The sequence below is a fragment of the Giraffa tippelskirchi genome, chromosome 7 (assembly GCF_054371585.1).
Source record: "Giraffa tippelskirchi isolate mGirTip1 chromosome 7, T2T-mGirTip1v1.2.pri, whole genome shotgun sequence".
NCBI classification, from domain to species: domain Eukaryota; kingdom Metazoa; phylum Chordata; class Mammalia; order Artiodactyla; family Giraffidae; genus Giraffa; species Giraffa tippelskirchi.
This window is the reverse complement of record NC_137281.1, coordinates 6,853,808-6,873,585: the sequence shown is the minus strand read 5'-3', so window position 1 is coordinate 6,873,585 and position 19,778 is coordinate 6,853,808. Positions and strand designations below refer to the sequence as shown.

Below are 19,778 nucleotides of genomic sequence, written 5' to 3'. Positions count from 1 at the left end.
AGCAAATTCCAGAAGCTCTCTATGCCCAAGTAGGGGGATGGAAGTGGGAAGGAGGCCAAGAAACTGTTCCTTGATCTAGGCTGTCCCTGGATTGGCCTGGTGTGATCCAAGCTTCCAGTTCCCCAGGTGTGTGCTCCTTATCCCATGAGATTTCACTTACAGAACACAAAGTCCAAGATCAAAATGATTAGGAATTTCAAGATGACACCACAGAGCATCAAGCCTCAGTCGGGAAGCCCTTCGGAGCATGGGGCCCTGTGTAAATATTCCACTTCCTACTGTGGAGCTGGAGGCCTTGTGTGGACACAGACATGTCCCCAGGACAGGCAGAGAGGTTGTGTCCTTTGGGGATCCTGGGTTTGGGGTCACGAAAACAGTGAGGCAGGATTTGTGAGGTCTTGCCTTCCTCTGCCCTCAGCTCCTTCATGGAGTAGACATTTGCCTGGCAAATGAATGAATGACTGAATCCCTGCCTCTGGAGCCCCTCCCCACCCATTTCCCTTGAGAGCCCCACTCGCCCGCCCGAGGCTGACCCGGGGTGGCTGTGTCCTGAGTTAGAAGTGCCCTGCAACTTCCAATCACGAAAGGAGAAGTCAGAAGAGATGTTTCCCAGACATCGGCAGCTCCGAGCTTCCTCTTTTGCTCGTTTGTGGATGGTCCCTTTCCCCTTCCTGTTGGAGCTTCCTTCACAGACAGACAGGCAGGTCCAGAAACTGGGCTGCCCTGGGAACTCCTGGCCCCTCAGACATGGAGAGGCTGCTGCTGCTGATGCCCCTGCTGTGGGCGGGTGAGTGTGCCGTGGGGAGAGTGGGTCCCGGGCTGGGGCTGGGGCTGGGGCTGCAGCCGAGCCTCTGTCTTCCCCCAGGGTCCCTGCAGAAGGAATCACTATACCAGCTGCAAGTGCGGGCATCGGTGACAGTGCAGGAGGGTCTGTGCGTCTCCGTGCCGTGTAACGTCTCCTACCCCCCGCTTGGCTGGACCAACTCCACACACGTTTACGGGGCATGGTTCCGGAAACAGGATAGACTCCCAGAGGACGTTCTTATGGCCACAGACAACTCAGCCCGGGGTGGAAAGAAGAAGAGAAATATCCCATTCCACCTCCTTGGGGACCCGAGGGCCAACGACTGCTCCCTGGGCATTGCAGACGCCCGCAAGAGGGACAGTGGAAACTATTATTTTCAGCTGATAAGAGAAGCTGGAAACCACAGTTACAAGAATAACCAGCTCGCTGTGAACGTGATCCGTACGGAAGGGTCCCCAGGAAGAGAGGTTGGGGTGGGGTGGTGGGAAGTATGGACCCCATGCCCCTCCATCTCTAAGGGCGGGGGGCACAGTGGCCCACAGTCAGATCAGTGTGGGCACACACAGGGGTCCCCCTTGGGGTCTGGCCTTTCCATCTCTCCTCTCCAGCGCTAACATGGACCCCCGATGTCCACATCAAGGAGCCCCTGGAATCCGGCTTCAGCAGCCACCTCGAGTGCTCGCTGCCTGAGGCCTGTGACTGGGCCACGCCCCCCACCATCTCCTGGACCGGGGCTGCCCTCAGACCCCCAGGACTGGACTCCAAGGAGGCCTATAACTCCTCGGAGATCCTGCTCACCCCCCGCCCACAGGATCACGGCACGAGCCTCACCTGCCGGGTGACCTTCCGCAGGGCTTTTGTGAGCGCGGAGAGGACCGTCACGCTCAATGTGTCCTGTGAGCACTGGGCCGGGCCCGAGGGGTGCCTGTGGGGCTGGGAATGGGCGCTGGTGACCCCAGGCCAGGGGCTGGGGGGCCCTGTTCTGCTTTGGTTCCGGTTCTGTGCCTCCTGGAAGCGTGAGGAGCCCTGAGAAGGGGGCCGGGGCAGGGGCAGCTCTGACTCCCTTCCTCACCGCAGCATCTCTGCCCCCCAGATCCCCCCCAGAAGCTGACCATCAGCATCTCTGGAGGAATTACCACAGGTAGGAAGGGAGGGCCATGGAGCATGGTAGGGACTGCAGAGAAGGGAGAGCCCCCATTCATTCCAGATACACTAGATGAACCTCGGAAACATCACCTTGCAGGAAAGAAGCTGGGTGTTTACGTGCCACGTCCCGAAGACACAAATCTATAGAGACAGTCGTGTTTGCTTAGGGCTGGGGTAATGGAAGGATTGGGGAAGACGGCTGAGGGGTGCAGAGTGTTTCGGACAGGGTCATGAAAATGTTCTAAAACTGACTGTGGTGATGGTTATGCAGTGACTTTCAAGTGGTATGTAAATGGAGTTGTACGGTTTGTGAATTATATCTCAATAAAGCTGCTTAAAAAGCTACTTGTGGGATCTCTTCGCAACTTGAAAACAATAAATAGGATAGAGAAATGCAAACAGGGCTTCAGAGTCTGGGCTCAGCTCTCTCTCTGTGTCTCCCTGTGTCTTGGTCTCTTTCTGCCTCTGTGTGTGTGTCTGTCTCCATCTGTCTCCCTCTCTGTGTGTGTGTCTCTCTGTCTGTCTCTGCCTCTCTCCAGAGCTGAAACACCTGGGGAACGGCTCATCTCTTCCCGTTCTGGAAGGAGACTCTCTGCGCCTGATCTGCGACACTGACAGCAACCCCCCGGCCACACTGAGCTGGTCCCAGGGGAGCCGGACCCTGAGCCCCTCAAATCCTTCAAACCCTGGGGTCCTGTACCTGCCCCGAGTGGAGTCGGGCCATGAAGGCAAACTCACCTGCCGAGCTCAGCACCCTCGGGGCTCCCTGTGGATCTCTGTGCATCTCTCTGTGCAGAGTGAGCTGTGTGTGTGTGGGGGGAAACACCCGGGGAGAGGCACTCGGGTGCAGGGAGACCCCAGACCCCACTGACTCTCCTCCCTCCCCACAGCCCCCCCGCAGCTGCTGGGCCCCTCCTGCTCCCAGGACGACGAGGGTCTGCTCTGCAGCTGTTCCTCCCGAGCCCAGCCGGCCCCCTCCCTGCGCTGGCGGCTCGGGGAGGGGCTGCTGGCAGGGGAGCTCAGCAACGCCTCCTTCGAGGTTGCCTCCAGCTCCGCCGGGCCCTGGGTCAACGGCTCCCTGAGCCTCCGCGAGGGGCTCAGCTCCGGCCTCAGACTCAGCTGTGAGGCCCTGAACGTCCACGGGGCCCGGAGCGGGTCTGTCCTGCTGCTGCCAGGTCAGGGGTCTGTTGGGGGGAGAGGCTTAGAGGGGAAGGGAGTCTCCACCCTAGAGAAGATGACACTTGGCAGGGAGAGGGGTCTGGGCGGGAGCGTTGAGAGGCAGGGGTGGGGGCAGAGAACTACTGAAGAACTGGAGAGCTCAAACTATGGGAGGAGGGGGCATGTGGGTCCTGGGGCTTGGAGGGGAGTCACCCTAAATCTTGCTTGTCTGCAGGGAAGCCCAAGCTTGGAGGAGAGTTTGTTCTGGGGGCCGTTGGGGGAGCTGGCGCAGCTGGCCTGCTCAGCCTCTGTTCCTGCCTCATCTTCTTCACGTGAGTGTCGTCTCTGGGGGGAGGGTGAGTGCAGGGTGGGGAAGAGGACGGAGCCTTGGAATCCCAGGAGGGCCCCCTCTGGAGGAATCTGGACGGTATGGAGCTTTGCAGAACCGGGTCATGGGTCAGGGAATCAGAGCAGGGTCTGTCCCCACCGTGCACCCCAGCCATTGGCGAAGGATGCCCGTTGTCACCAGGAAGGTCATGAGACGAGGTGCGTGCCCTATCTCTTGGCCTTGGTCAGCCCTTCTACCCTGTCTCTCTCTTAAGTTTTATTATCTTTTGGCTGCCCCACGCAGCATGTGGGATCTTAGTTCCTTGACCAGGAATTGAGCCTGCAGTGGAAGCGCCGAGTCTTAACCACTGGCCACTGGCCTGCCAGGGGAAGTCCCAGCCCCTTCTAGCCTCAAGTGGGGATGGGGAGGGGGTTGGGATGGGGGCAATGGCCACCCTCCAAGCTCTGAGCCAGCTGGGCTGCTGAGAGGTCCTGGCTTCCCCTCTCAGAGTGAAGATCTACAGGAAGGCAGCCCGTGAGAAGGATGAACCCTGCACACTGGGTCCCACCTCCCAGGTGAGTGGTGAGCCCTCGGTCCCTCAGGATCCCAGCTGGCTGACTCTCCACATGGCTGACCGCCATGGCCGCAGTCCTCATGATAACTCAGATGCTCATCACAACCCACACAGGCTTTTCCTCTTGGGTCCCATCAGCATGGGGCTTCCCAGGTGGCTCAGCTGGTAAAGAATCCGCCTGCAAATGCAGGACACAAGGGTTCTATCCCTGGGTTGGGAAGATCCCTGGAGGAGGAAATGGCAACCCACTCCAGTATTCTTGCCTGGGAAAAGTACCATGGACAGAGGAGCCTGGTGGGACACAGTCCATGGGGTCGCAAAGAGTCAGACCGGACTTAGCAACTAAAACAAGAACCCATCAACACAGCCACTCAGTCCAACGACCTGGGAGCCCCTCCCCTTTGCCCTCTGTCTCCCCTCTCGAGAGCCAAGGACCACTAATCCGTCTTACTGATTGCATTTATTTCCAACCGGGCCCTCCTCCTTTCTCTCTGGACCCCAGACCAACGTTCCTCCCAAGTCCTACCTCACCTCCCCAAGACAGGATGCCACAAGGATCTCCCCAAAATAACTACTATGTACTACCAACAAAATCAAGTTCAGGGGTCCTCAAGATACCACCAGGCAAGTTCTGAGACAAACTTATCAGGTGAGACATTTCAAGGACTTAGCGGTTCCCTCCCAGGTGCTGGAGCAAAAGGTCAAGTTTTCTTCAGGCAAGGTTAATTCTTTCCGGCATAAGATCTTTCGATTCTAACACGCACAATGGGGGCTTCCCTGCTGGTCCAGTGGCTAAGGCTCCACGCTCCCAATGCAGGGGGCCCGGGTTCGATTTCTGGTCAGGGAACTAGATCCCACCTGCTGCAGCTAAGAGTTGGCATGCTGTAACTAAGACCCAGTGTAGCCAAATAAATAGATAAATATTAACAAAAAGCAAGCAAACAAAAAGGCTCATAATGCAGTTTGGTGATTGTGTTTGCCTGACTCTGTAATGATGAGTGGTCCCTGAGGTCAGTCCAGGCCTGAGCAAATCCCTGGCCTTCTTATACCATCCATCCCATTCCAGTCCTATTAGATAGTAATACAGCTGACTACAGCTTGAATGTCTGCTTCCTCCACTGCAACCACGAGGTCGAGGTGTGGCATTTCCTTTGTTCCTCACTGAATATGCAGCACCTGGCACCAGGGGAGCAGGTCCTTAAGGCAGCACTGGTGTCAGAAGGACCTAGAATAAATCTTGGCCCTACCAATGATTAAATGTTGGGCCTGGGGACATTTACTTAGCTTCAATTTCTCCACCTGATGTGTGTGTGCCTAGTCGCTCAGTCGTGTCCAACTCTTTGTGACGCCATGGACTGCAGCCCACCAGGCTCCTCTGTCCATGGGGATTCTCCAGGCAAGAATCCTGGAGTGGGTTGCCATGCCCTCCTCCAGGGGATCTTCCCGACCCAGGGATCGAACCCAGGTCTTCCTCACTGCGGGTGGATTCTTTACCGTCTGAGCCACCAGGGAAATTTATTGCCACAGCCTTCATTTATCTCCACCTGATAAATGAGGATAACAGTGTCTCCCAAGTAGATTGTTGTGAGGAATCTAGAAGACTGGCAACTGATTGTCAAGTGCCAGGCGTTAATACTCTCAGGCATTGAATGAGTGAATGAATGAATGGGGGCCCAGCCAATGTTTGGGATGAATAGATGAAAAGACTGAACGTTTAGTTTCCAGGTTCATTTGTGGACCCTCCTGGAAGAGCTCTCTTCCACCTCTTTATCCCTTTTTAAAATATTTTACTTATTTATTTTTATGTGGCTGTGTCGGGTCTCAGTTTCGGCGTGCACATCTTTGATCTTCCATGCGGCATGTGGGATGTTTAGTCGGGGCTGGTGGGATCTTAGTTCCCTGACCAGGGTCCCCGGCACTGAGTGAGTGGAGTCTTAGCCACTGGCCCACCAGGGAAGTCCCCAGACCCTGTTATCCTAATATGACCCCCTTCTTTCTCCTCCACGCAGGGTTACCAGGATGAGTGTCCTCCAGGCAGCCCCCTGGCCTACCCGCCCCCAGCGGTGGCTGCCCCCCTCTCCGGGGAGGAACAGGAGCTTCATTACGCCTCCCTCAGTTTCCTTGAGCTGAGGCCCTGGGAGCCTCGGAACCAGGTTGCCACCAGCACCACTGAATATGCAGAGGTCAAGATCCTTAAATGATGACCCCGCCTCCTGAAACCTTCTGCAACCTCCGGCTGGGGGACCCAGGGCTTCTTAGGGAAGAGAGACATCAGGGACAATGCCTGAGAGAACAGTTTTCCATGTACACGGGCTACCAACTAACATATGCAAGTCCCGCTGGTGGGGTGATGGGCAGAACTGGGCTCATGTTTCAGACCTGTCACCAAACACGAGTGTGAGTTGGAGCGCGTCACCTTCCTTTTCAGTCTCCCGCTCTGTAAAATGGACACCACAAACCTAACTCACAGGGTTGTTGTGGGGCATCAAGGCAACGTATAGTGTCAAGGTGTCAGCGTCTAGTGTCCCACGGGGGTGAATGTGCAGAGGGCATCGCGCCCAAGGTCAAACCTCTTCCCTGGGCAACCTGCTGGGATAAGGGCCTGGCATGCTGGGCCAAATGGGGGCCACTCTGCAGGGCTGTCTAGCTCCAGAGGTGCCTCCCCCCCGCCCCCCCCCAAGGCTGAGCAGAGGTTGTCCTTAGGCAGGATCACATCCCTGGGCCCCACGTAGCCTGCCCCTCCCTTCCCTTCCACCAGGACTCACCCCTGGGGCACTTCCTGCGAACACACTGCAAACTGGTCTTTCTCTGAGCCTGCTTCCTGGAAACCCAACTTGTCTATTTTCTCAGACACAAAAATCATTCACTGATTATCTGAAATAAATGACAAGGGTTCTTTTTAATTCTGTGTCCTTGATATTTTCGTTCTTAAAGAATTTTTTGTTGTTGTTGCTGAATCTGCTTATAAAATTCCTTGCAGTTCCATTCTGCATCCATTTACATTGTAATATAGTTTTTACAAGGGTCACAGCCAACCGCTTTTGTTCTTTATCCCATTGAGCGTCCATTTAACTTTTTCCATTGTTTCCCTTCATGAGGAAACACACCCAACAGTAGCATTCTGAGCCAAGATAGGAACATGTTTTAGCATAAAGTTAATGACTTCAGGCTGTAACTGCTCTGGGAACTAGAGGTGTTGAAGGACGTAGTTCCATCTTTTGTGGCACATTTTGCCTTGCCATTTTCCAGGATTATGTTGCATCTCTTGATCTTGAGAAATGGTGTCTGGAATTCCCTGGTGGTGCAGTGGTTAAGAATCCGCCTGCCAACGCAGAGGATACAGGTTTGATCACTGCTCCGAGAACTAGGGTCATTAATGCTGAGGACAACACCCTCCTCTTTCAGAAGTTGGGATGAACTGTCAAAACCTGGGCTCTGGAGACAGGTAAAGGCCGCTTCAGCGACAGGGAGGAAGACTGTCCACTGTCCACACTCTTGCTGCTCTGCCTGGATGTGGGATTTTCCTGTTGTCTGAACAGCTCTAGGTCCTGCTGGACTGGCTTGCTCAGAGAGGGGAGGGGAGGACCGGGGTGGGGAGGGTCGCTGGACCTTGGCCAAGTGCACCGAGGCCAGGAGGGTGGCAGTGGGGGGGGGCAGGCGTTGACTGTGACCACCCCTCCTGCCTGATCTGGGATCCCCAGGGTGGCTGACGTCCCTCTTCTCTTGTGGACTCATGAACACAGAGGGGCTGCCAGTGGGAGATTTTCTGATGGGTTTTCTCTCTCACTGAGGAATACCTCCTTCTCCAAAGGGTTATACACCCTTCCTTTCAGCCAGGAAATGGTCATCAGTCCGCTCATTCTTCTTTCCTCTCCCGAGAAGGGAGAGAATCACGGCTTCTCTGAGCAGTTTATCCCCCCTTCCAGCCTCTGATTCTTCCCATCCCAAAGCAGGGTGGATAATTTAAGATATCCAAAGCAAAATTCAAGGAAGCATGTTTATCTCCTCCTTTTTAAATTTATTTTTAATTGAAGCTCCTCCTCCTTCTCAACCCCTCCCAGTCTAATTATTTGCCACATGCTGCTGGCCAGCCTGCCTTTGAAATGTCTCCCCAGGCTCTCTCTTTCTGTCCTGTGGCCTCCTCCCTGGCCTCTCTGTGTCCAGGCTCCCCCCAGAGGTGCCCTCCAGTCTAGGGGAGCCTCATTGTCCATCACAACCCATGCAGGGTCTTCAGAGTGCCGATCACAGCCCGAAGTCGTGTCCTTTCACTTGACTGTAGGCTCCATCAGCTCAAGGACCTTGGCACGTACGTCTGGTTCATTAGGATTGTCTGGGCAGCACAGTGGGTGTCATATAACATGAACTCAAGACATGTCTGCTGAATATTTGTTGAATAAGAGGAAGGGTGAATGTGTGGAAGAGAAGAAGGGTAAGTGGATGAGAGAATGAGCGGTAAATGAGTGGATGATGAAAGGGTGAACGGATGGATGGACAAGCATACGGACGGGTGCATGGAGAGATGGATGGATGGACACATGGTGGATGAATAAGTGAAAGAATGGATGAATGAGTGTCTGCTCAAAAATGTGGATAGATATGTGGAAGAGTGCAGGGAATTCCCTGGTGGTCAAGTGGTTAAGAATCTGCCTTCCAACTTCCAACACAGGGGACCTGGGTTCAATCCCTGATCAGGGAACTAAGATCCCACATGCTCTGGGGCAACTAAGCCCTCTCACAGCATCTAAGACCTGACACAGCCAAATAAGTAAATATTAAAAAGAACGAGTGGATGGTTGGATGAAAGGTTGAAGAGATGGATGGATGGATGGATGGATGGATGGATGGGGGAAAAAAATGAGCTAAATTTTTTCAAAAGGAACTTCTTTTGCAGACAGTCGACTCTCCAAGTTCCCATCAAACAATTTATTGTCAAAGCGCACTGGTACCAATGGCAGTGTCCCCGCTGAGGGGACCAGCCCAACCCCCGTCTGTGAATCGGGGGTCTTCTCCACCCAAAGCCTCAGAGGCTGGCGGGAGACAACAGCTGAAGGGAGGGACAGTGGAAAGGAGGGAGTTCACAGTATCTGGGGCCTAACTTCTGGGTTCCCTGAGGCTGATCTAGACTGATGATGAGCAGTTTCACCTGAAGAAGTGGCTGGAATGCACATTCGGGGGATCTTTCTAGAAGCTTATCTGTGATTCTACAGCAGGCCTTGAGTCACATGGCTCCTTTTTTTTTCTCTATTTCAAACTCCAGGCTGAAAGTTCTAGAAGACAATAAAAATGGCTGTCAGTGTCATTTAGTCAAAGGGTACCCTTTAAGCCCCTACTGTGTGATAGCAGCTTTCCATCAATACTTTCTAGGGATGAGCAATACCACCATAAACAGGAGGACCAAGGAGGCTTTGCTGGGCTTATAATCTGGAGGAGAGTTGTGGAGACACGACAGATTAAACACACGCTTCCCCCCAGGAGGGGACAAGGGGTGTGCAGAAAACAGGAGACGTGATAAGGGGGGAGGCACCTCACTGGGGCGATCAGGGGAGGCCTCGGGATCTGATGGGTGGTGATGAGAAGGAACCGGTCGTGGCAAAAACCAAGCGGACAGTGGTCACAGGCCGTGGGGATGGCACATGCTGAGGTTCTGAGGTGGGACTGATCTCTGCCTGGGCTGGAATCTGAGGGGAGGACGGGCAATCGGGCCAAGGCTGAGGCAAGAGGATCCCCAAGTTACTCCAGGGTCCCCGGGCTCCTTAAGGAGCATCTCCTCACTAACTTCCTAACCGAGGGACAAACCTGCTGCTGACTGAGTGGTCCTCGGAGACTGAGCAGATTGGAAACTATGGTCCTGAAAGGGCTGTTAGGTTTGCTTTTAAATTTCCATGGTATGAGCTGGATGGGGAGGTCGGATGGCCCATTTGGTAAATATGGGTGGAGCATCTGTGAGCCAGGCCAGCAACGTGAGCGGGGAACATAGAGATGCAGAGACAGACTCGACCTGGTCCTCACGGAGCTCATCGCCAGCAGGTGACTATGACAAGTGACCATGCTCCAGGGGATCCTGGGCAGAGGATGGAGGCAGGGCCCTGGAGGAGGTGGACTAGAAGGAACTTAGCAACTGCCTGGAGGGACAGGGTTGAGAGGCAGGGAGAGAGGGGTGAGGAAGGAGCCAGAAGTCTCTCTTGGACAGCTGTGGGGGTGGGGACAGAGACTGGGACGGGGGCGAGCTGGGTGGAGGAGGTCATGCCTTCATTTTTGGAGTGTCTGTGGTCAAGGTGGAGAGTGTGCTAGGTTCCTGAACAAACAACCTGGCGTTTCTGGAGTGCTCTGCGCCCAGGCACCGGGCGTATAAACATCAAATGTCATCAGTGGAGACAGCGGTGGGAGCCAGGGACAGGGTTGAGACTCCCCGGTTCTTCCTGCTGGAACCCACCTAGGGTACCACCTGGAGGTCCAAGGGGTCGTAGGCGGATACCCGCAGGTCCTGCAGCAGGGCTTCCAGACCATTCCTCAGTGTGGAGTAGGGCGGCTTCTCCTCGTACTGGAGGGCCATCACCACCTTCAGGTACTCCTGCAGGGTCTCTGTGGTCAAGACACGGGGGAGGGCTGAGGGGGGTGGCCCCCCAACGCAGAGCCCGGGGGGCTGTGCCCAGAGGGTCTCAGCCATGGTGCTCCTTTACTCAGTGCTTCCTCTCTGCCTGGCACTGCTGCAGCCACTTAATTTTATTTTTTTTAAACAGTAAACATAAGCACTGGGAAAGTGGTACCACTAGCAGCAGCATGCCTGTCACCTAGCGTCACTGATAGGGATAGAATAGGAAAGTGTAGGTAAACAACAGCCAGTCAAGATGGCAGTGGTCAGGCTCTCTCGCCCCACTCCCTCTCACTGCCGTCCATGGTCCTCTTGCTCTGGTCCACATTCTGTTAACAATGACTCTGCGAGGTTATGTAACAGCTGAGATCATTTATAGCACTGCGCAGGAGAATCATGTCTATAGAAGTACCACCTGAAAAGCCCTTGCCGCACAGCGGGGTGTCGGCAACCGTTAGAGAAGAATAAAGCCTGTCTGCCTTTCTGCTGCGAACAAAATGTGTCTGTAGTTCCTACGAATCCTCGCATCTTCTTCCAGCTTCTTCCTATCTGCTGCCTGGCTCGCAGCTGGCCTATCCTGGGTTCAGTGAATAGCAAGACAGATAGTTATTCAGGACATTGTAGAAGCCCCAGTAGGGGACTATAGATAAAGAGGAAACCTAGGCAACTTTGGAGACCACTGTAAGTTAATGCTGCCTCAAGAAAGCTATCGGGGCTTCCCAGAGGCGCAGTGGTAAAAGAATCCGCCTGCCAACCCAGGAAGCACAGGAGATGTGAGTTTGATCCCTGGGTTGGGAAGATCCCCTGGAGGAGGAAATGGCAACCCACTCCAGGACTCTTGCCTGAGAAATCCCATGGACAGAGGAGCCTGGCGGGCTACAGTCCGCGGGGCTGCATAGAGTCGGACACGACTGAGCAGGCGCACACACACACAGCCCGCTTAATTCTGGGGCAGAGCCCACTCGCCTGCTGGCTTGCACCTCTCATGAGCATCCTATATTAATAAATCTACATCGTGTCTATCATTGTGCCTCTTGCTGAATTCCTTCTGAACTGAGACAAAAAGAATCTGAGCCTCGGTAAGTCCAGGCATCAGGTGAGTGATTCCAATTAAAAGACCATGGGGTCAAGTCCTAACCTGAGGTGCGCGGATTTATCATCAGCTATCAACTCACGCCAACCTTGTTTCATCAAACCCCTACTGCTTCCCTCTCCTGTATTGTTTTAAAGCAAATCCCAGATGATTATATGATTTTATCTCTAACTATTTGGTGTGTATCTCTAAAACGGGGGCCAACAAGCTTTTACTGTGAAGTGCCGGAGAGTAAATAGTTTTGGCTCAGAACGCGGGGAACCTGTGAGGGGAGGACCAAACTCGGCTGTCCTCCCACAAAAGGCCCAAGGAGGGAGGCCGGGAAGCCGATGCACGTGGCTGTGCACCAAGACTGCTTTACTGATGGACGCTGCAGCTGGACTCCCACAGGCTTCATGTGTCACGAAATGATGTTCTTTCGATTTTTTTTCAAAATATACAAATGAAATTATAAACAAAAAAGAAACGGATGTATAACTAGTACAGCATTTTGTAATATGAAAAATAAAACGTATTTCTAATTATAACCCGTTACTCACATACATATATATGACTATAAATATGTATCACCGAAGCTAGTATCTCATTAAGCGTTTCCTGAACTTCTGCAAGGCACTCATACTTTTCCTGTCCTTTACATTTTGCTTATCTGTTTATTTTTGGCTGTGTTGGATCTCCTTTGCTGTGCCCGGGCTTTCTCTAGTGGCGGCCAGTGGGAGCCTACTCCCTAGCCGTGGCGCCTGGCCGTCTCACTGCGGTGGCTCCTCTTGTAGCAGAGCACAGGCTCTGGGCTAAGTGAGCTCAGCAGCTGGGGCTCCCAGGCTCTAGAACGCAGGCTCAGCAGTTGTGGCACACGGGCTTAGTTGCCCCTTGGCATGTGGAATCTTCTCAGATCAGGGATCGAACCCATGTCTTCTGCACTGGCAGGTGGATTCTTAACTACCGGACCACCAGGGAAGTCCTTTAATTTTTTAAAGAAACCACCTGATCCTCCATCCCTGAGAGAATTGCTGTTAACGCTGGCTGCACATCCTCTCCAATGCTTTCTTCTCAGATTTTCCTCCCTGATGAGATTTTAATAATGAAAATGGGATCTGACCATGTGTGGTTTATATATATATGTGTATGTATGTATGTATTTGGCTGCACGGGGTCCTACAGTTGGGGTCCTACAGTTGGGGCACGTGGGATCTTTGATCTTCGCTGCAGCATGCAGAATCTTTGGTTGCAGCATGTGGGATATAGTTCCCTGACCAGGGATCAGACCTGGATCCTCTGAACTGGGAGCTCAGAGTCTTAACCACTAGACCACCAGGGAAGTCCCTGTCTTTTTCACTTTTAAAATCCCCATTAAATGGATTTCATGACTGACTAATGAGTCACAACTGCAGTTTCGGCTGACATTAAGTATATTTTATCATAATTTAAAAAATATCCATAAAATTCTATAAGCATTGACACAGAAAATCTCCAAGGAATCTTCTTACGTGAAAAAGTAAGTCAGAGACAAATATAGGTGAAAGACCTATAAGAAAAACCACACATTATGTGTATATGGTTACATGTGTGTGTGCGCTGCTGTTGTTACTGTTCAGACACACTTCTGAATTTGAGGGGGAGGATTTTTGTTTCTACGAGGGGCACAGATACACGTGTGATTTGGAAAACTCAAGGAAAATAGAGGGGTGTGAGGACAGGCATCCCCTGGATGGGCTCGAGTCCTGGTCCCTCCACGGCCCCCGCCTGCTCCCTCCCTTGGGACATACCTGAGGGGCTGATCCAGCGACTGCACTGTCCCACGAGGCCCTCTGGGTTGTCAAGAAACCTGACGGGACAGAGGCACCCGTGAAAGGCCTTTCAGGGAAGGAGAGTCACCCTGTGAAACAGGATGTCTGGTAGATGTGCCCTAGTTTTCCTTATTCTCATCAGTTGTGATCTAGAACAGGGGTCCCCAAACTTCGGGATCTAACGCCTGATGACAGGTGGAGGTGATGTAGTAATAATAGAAATAAAATGCACAACAAATGTACGGCGCTTGATAATCCTGAAACCATCCTCCCACCCACCCTCCACCAGTCTGTGAAAAAACTGTCTTCCACAAAACCAGTCCCTGGTGCCTGAAAGGTTAGGGACCGCTGCTCAAGAGAGTCACCTTGGACACTGGATGAGTAAATTCTGAACGAGGAGTTTAGGGGAAGCACAGTGTTAAGTACTTGCAGGCTTCCAATTGCAACATTTTTACCAACTTATCAATACATCACCTGGTTTCACCTGTGTTTGTGCGGGTGTGCGTGCATGCTCAGTTGCTTCAGTCGTGTCCGACTCTTTGTGACCCCATGGACCGTAGCCCACCAGGCTCCTCTGTCCATGAGATTCTCCAGGCAAGAATACTGGAGTGGGTTGTTAAGCCCTCCTCCAGGGGATCTTCCCCACCCAGGGATCAAACCCATGTTTGATCCCGCACTGGCATGTGGGTTCTTTGCTGCCAGCGTCACCTGGGATGCCCATTTGTATAAATATATATATATATATAAATACACACACACACACCCCCCTCTTGGACCACAAAAGGAAAATGAAAAGTTAGGGGAGAGGGATAAATTAGGAGGTTGGGATTAACATATATATACTGGTACATATAAAATAGATAACCAGTAAGGATCTACTATACAACATAAGGAACTCTACTCAGTATTTTGTAATATACTACATGCAAAAAGAATCTTAAAAAGTATATACATGCATATATATACGTACAGAACTGAATCACTGGCCTAGACCACGGGGCTGGCTCCACACTGTCCACCGAGTGGTGGTGTCATCCCCTTCTCCTCCTCCACAGCCCAGAAGTCCCTAAAAGCCCCACCCTCTTGCTCCCCAACCCTTTCTGTTCCACCGTCTCCCATGGCTCTGGGCCCAGCTCAGGCCTCACTTTCCCCCTGGACCTCGGCCTCCTCCCCAGCTTTCCATTCACCCCCCAACAGAGCCCCAGAGAGTCTGTCTATGCCCAGAATGGACCCTGCCCCTCCCTGCTCACAGCCGTCCCAGGGTTTCCCAGTGCCCTGGTTCGGGGAGAACCTCTGGCACCAAAGCCACCAGCCCCTGTGGCCTTGTCTCCCTGACTTTCTCCCACCCATCATGCTCCAGTCACAGCAGACTCCCGCTAGTCCCCCAACCCGACAGGTCATACATCCACCCACAGCTCCAGGCCTCTGCACATACCGCTCCTTTGCCCTTGGCTGCCTTCCCCACCTTGATCCCCAGGAAGTGGCCACTCTCCCTTCTAGACATGGCTCAAGGGCCTGTCCCCTGGAAGGTTCCCCTGGACGCCCCCCAGGCAGAGGAAATGGGTCCCTCCTGAGTGCCTGCACACAGGTCCACGGATGCCTTAAGCAACTGTCTTATGTGTATAAGAAGGACCGGGTCTGACGCGTGTCTCTCGGGATATAGGAGGTAAATGAGCAAGAGGGTGATGGCATAAAAGGGCTGGGCCAGCCTCAGGCAGCGTAAATTGTGTGAGCACTTCTCCCACACAGGCTCTCACCGTAGGTATCCACGGGACCTCTCTGCCCAGCTGCAGGCTTAAGAGCAGAGACCAGCTCCAACTGGAGTCTGTGCTTTCCCAGCTGGGGGCCTTGCATGCCAGAAAGTCTTGGGGAATCAGACTGCCTCTCATCTTTCTTTGTTATTCATTCATTCTGTCATGAACTAGAATTTATCAAAAAAAATGAATACATATTTGCTGAGTGAATGGAAAAAAAGCCACCTACACCAGGAACGTCTGAGAGGACAGTTGAAAAGTGAAAGTGTTAGTTGCTCAATCACGTCTGACTGTTTGAGACCTCATGGACTGTGGCCCACCAGGTTCCTCTGTCCATGGAATTCACCAGGCACAAATACTGGAGTGAGTAGCCATTCCCTGCTCCAGGGGATCTTCCTGACCCAGGGATCGAACTCAAGTCTCCTAAGTTCCGGGTGGATTCTCTACGGTCTGAGCCACCAGGGAAGAAAACGTGCATATCGCAACCCTGCCCCCTTGTGGGCCCTTAGGTCAGCTGACAGAGGCTGGGGGGTCTAGAATGAGTCCCGTATCGCCACTGACATTTCCCTGAGGAGCATCTTCATGTTCCCGGCCCTCCCTCTGTGGTTGTGGTTGGGATCTGGGGTTCTGGAAGGAGTTACTTATTCTCTCAGGGTCTCCTTGTAAGAGCAGCTCAGTATCATCGCTAACACAGCAGAGTGCGTCAAGGAGCAGTTCACAGACTTCAACCACACTAAACATGTTAGCGATTGGGCTGTGTCCTCCGACTACCTGTGTCATTAATTCTGAGACTCGTTGTTTTCACCCGGCTTCATTGCAAAAAATACAAAATTACTGGAAAACTAGAAAATAAGTGCAAAAAGAAAAGAGAACAGGGCAACGGGCTTGTGTTATGGCAGGTACTGAGGCTGCCTTCCAATGCAGAGGTTGCCTGAGGAAGCCTGGTTGCTGAGGGCTGCTCTCTCTCTTTCTGTCTCTTCCCCATCCTGCAGAGATGTTAGGGCGTATTAGCACCCAGGTGGGACCTCCTCACTCACCTTCTAGAGAGTCGATTCACCTGTCACCATTGCCATGAGACCTGCCCTGGCCTTTAAATCTAAAAGAGCAGGCATGCCCACATCCTGCCAGTGCCACTGGTGGATACCCAGGGCTCTGAACTGACTGTCCCACACTCTGACCTCTGACATGCTTTGTGTTTCACCATCTCTTTATTCCTTGTCTCTCCCATTAGAATGTGAGTTCCTTGAGGGCAGGGGTGTCTGTCTTAGTTATTCTGTATCCCCAGGGCCTAGAAGAGCCTGGTGCAGGGAGATGCTCAGTGAGTATCTGGTGAGTGGAGGATGGCTGCATCCAAACGTGACCAATCCCCTGTGATGAGCCTCCCACACTTGGGAGGTACCAGCTTCCAGGGGAAAGGGCCTCCTCTGGAGTCAAAGGGCCTGGGAACGCCTCTCATCAGCTGTGTGACCTGGGCTGATCACCTAAGGTCTCTGTGCTTCACATCAGGAGAGCACTTGCCTCAGAGTTGCCCACAGGGAACTGGTGGGCACACTGCCCGGGGCAGAAAAGCATACAGCAATATTAGCCGTGAACAGGTCGTTACGGGCAGGCCAATGTGACAGGTGTCCCTTCCTCGGAAGTGAACAAGCAGGAGGCCTGACGCAGTGGGGGTGAGGGAAGGGCTCCCTGGGGAGTGATGACTAAGCTGAAACATGACGGAGGATGAGATCTGGGGCGGGGCAGCACTTACGCCAATGGAACACACACATACGGGTGCGTGTTTGATTGGCATAAATCAAACACAACGTATTTTTCAAGGACACAGCTACATCTAAAATTACTTGAGGAGAAGCACTGAGCTTCTTCAGCAATGTAAAAAGTTAAAGAAATAAAGCATTAAGTGAAAGGAGAATGAGGTTTAGAGCACAAGACCATTTACACAAGTCAAATGCACTCATCACATGTTGTTTAAGAAAAGAAAACTGTTGTTTAAGGACACAGAGAGTTTCTTGGACTGCAAGGAGATCCAATCAATCCATCCTAAAAGAAATCAATCCTGGGTGTTCATTGGAAGGTCTGATGTTGAAGCTGAAGCTCCAATACTTTGGCCACCTCATGCGAAGGGTTGACTCATTGGAAAAGACCCTAATGCTGGGTAGGATTGGGGGCGGGAGGAGAAGGGGACGACAGAGGATGAGATGGTTGGATGGTATCACTGACTCGATGAACATGGGTTTGGGTAAACTCCGGGAGTTGGTGATGGACAGAGAGGCCTGGTGTGCTGCAATTCATGGGGTCGCAGAGAGTCGGACACGACTGAGCGACTGAACTGAACTGAACTGAACTGAAGGACACAGATGTGCCTATACCTTATTTAAAAGCATTAGTCAGTAAACTTGACGCACATGTAACTATGGGGTTAAACCGGAAGTGTTGAGTGAAGAAAGCCAGAAACGGGTGAGATTCAGAGCAGAGAAACATTTATGCAAGTCAGATACAGTGCCACGACCGTCATGCAAGTTTAAGGATACAAGTACATTTAAGCAAGCATATCAGTAGGACACATATATATTCAGTATGTGTGAGTGGATATCCATGGTTGAGTAAAGGAAGATGGGAGATAATAAAGGGGGCAAAATGAGAGACTCAACATGAATCATTGACACAGCATGCTCAGAACTGAGAAGACAGACAGACTCGATGCTGTTCTCTGGAGAGTTTTCTCTTTCCACTCTCCCAAGGCTTCTACGGACAGCTCCTGAGACACTGCTGAAGTCTGAGTCTCCGTTTGAACTTCAAGTTTGCACTTCAGATGTGATACCCAACCATCTCCTGAATGGCTCCTCTTGGGGTAACTCTCATGCCCCAAGCCTGCACCAGAGCTTGAATCCTGAGCTCCGGACCTGCAGGGCTGCCCTGAGTCTAGTTGTGTACTGTCCACACACTCAGCAGCACCTCCCTTTACAGCCAACAGCCCCTCTGTCCTTGGTGCTGAACCGTGCACCCACCAGCCCCCACTGTACCCCCACTGTACCCCCACTGTCCTTGGTGCTGAACCACATCACCCAACACTTCCGGTTTTATCCTACTGTCCTTGGTGCTGAACGTCTAAAACAGAACTAGCAAGATCTGGTGGTTTCACACCAGAAGTGAGGGAAGTGTGGACACCAGAGGCCAGTGTTGTCTGACACTGAGGCAAAGCCCAGGCCTAACTGCTCAGGCTGCCCATGTGTCCCTGTGGCAGTGAATGAATCATGGTGTCCGGCACACGGTGAGCATTTTCTAAGGCCAGGCTCTGTGCTGAGTGCTGTACGCCCAACTCCCTCAAATCCTTCCACCCTGAGGTGGGTGCTAACAGGATCCCAGCTCATGGAAGACACTGGCACTTGTGGAGGTTAAGCTGCCCACCCAACACCCTGCAGTGGTGGGGCTGGAGTCTGACCCCAGGCAGTGTGGCTCCAGAGCCCACGCTCTGGTCCGCTGGAATGGACGTAGAGCACGTGCCTGAGAACTGCAGAGCCCAGAGGCTGCCTCCCCCTCTTTTCTGTTCCCTGTTGGGTTCTGAGCTTCTGCCCCACCTGCAGGGGTGGCGGACCAGCACTGGGCTCTGCTGACCCCTAGACTCACTTCTGTTTCAGCTTCATGATCTCCTCGGTGTTGGGAAGGCAGTTCGTCCATGGCAGGGTCCCATAGAGCCACTTCAGCAAACAATAGCCCAGGGTCTGGAGGTCACTGCGGCGGGAGGGCCCTGGGGAGGGAGGGAAGGAGGTGGCCACTCAGGCAGACATTCAGACACACCCACACTCATCCTTTCTCTCACCAACTCAAGCATGTGCTCACACATGCAACCACCCAGATACACGGTCTCTCAACTGTTCCTCCACTTTTCACTTGTCTGCTCTCACCCCTTCATGAGTCTCTCAATTACTCCTTCACTCCCTTGGTCATCTCTTCATCCCTGGTTTAACTAGCTCACTCCCTCACCTACTTGTCTTTCATTCATGAACCTATTTGTTCAGTGAATCCTCAGAGCCTTGGGTGACAAGGCCCTTCCCACATTCTTTTCTCTTTTAGTATTTATTTATTTAGCCGCACTGGGTCTTAACTGTGGCACGTGGGATCTTTGATCTTCGTTGCAGCAAGTGGGATCTAGTTCCCTGATCAGGGATGGAACCTGGGGCCCCTGCATTGGGAGTGCAGAGTCTTTGCCACTGGACAACCAGGGAAGGCCTCCTTCCCATTTTCTTAAATTCTAGGCAAGAGTTTGGTTGGGTGCCAGCCCTTGACAGTCCGTGACAGTCCAGTGGAGAGATGTAACAAAGCATGAAGGTGCCTAGAAGGATGGCCACTGAACTCAGCCTCCCTTGGTGGGGAAGGACAAAGCAGACAGCAGGGTTTGGTTTTCTTACACTTCCTGAATCACATGACTTAGACAACACTTCGAGCTGACTGTGACAGACCCTCTGCCACCTGGGGCTGGAGGCACGCATATCGTCCCTTCCCTGGGGGCTTCGCGTAATGGGGGGACGCGGGCAAGGACA

General features: G+C 52.8%; 2 protein-coding genes across 12 annotated transcripts in view; one reads left to right on the top strand and one right to left on the bottom strand.

Moving 5' to 3' along the window:
• Positions 1-19,778, bottom strand: part of VRK3 (VRK serine/threonine kinase 3) — a 53,232-nt gene that overhangs the window by 8,416 nt on the left and 25,038 nt on the right. For 3 of the 11 annotated variants that reach the window (XM_081514957.1, XM_081514956.1, XM_081514960.1), the window contains 4 exons: positions 18,865-18,985; positions 13,463-13,521; positions 10,445-10,593; positions 8,920-9,278 (listed from right to left, as the gene is read on the bottom strand). In XM_081514957.1, coding sequence (XP_081371083.1) covers positions 10,445-10,593; positions 13,463-13,521; positions 18,865-18,985 — 329 coding nt within the window. In that variant the 3' untranslated portion in view covers positions 8,920-9,278. Of the gene's footprint in view, positions 1-533; positions 871-1,636; positions 1,731-2,689; positions 3,455-4,063; positions 4,190-6,296; positions 6,449-6,776; positions 7,334-8,919; positions 9,279-10,444; positions 10,594-13,462; positions 13,522-18,864; positions 18,986-19,778 lie in introns of those variants that run through there. The other 8 variants (XM_081514959.1, XM_081514958.1, XM_081514961.1 and 5 more) reach the window with 5 other exon arrangements.
• SIGLEC11 (sialic acid binding Ig like lectin 11) lies at positions 748-6,914 on the top strand. The gene is made up of 9 exons (XM_081507623.1): positions 748-787; positions 866-1,246; positions 1,414-1,701; positions 1,899-1,946; positions 2,491-2,748; positions 2,842-3,126; positions 3,345-3,441; positions 3,946-4,012; positions 6,021-6,914. Exons 1-9 carry the CDS (start codon positions 748-750, stop codon positions 6,210-6,212), a joined length of 1,656 nt encoding a protein of 551 aa, XP_081363749.1. The 3' UTR covers positions 6,213-6,914.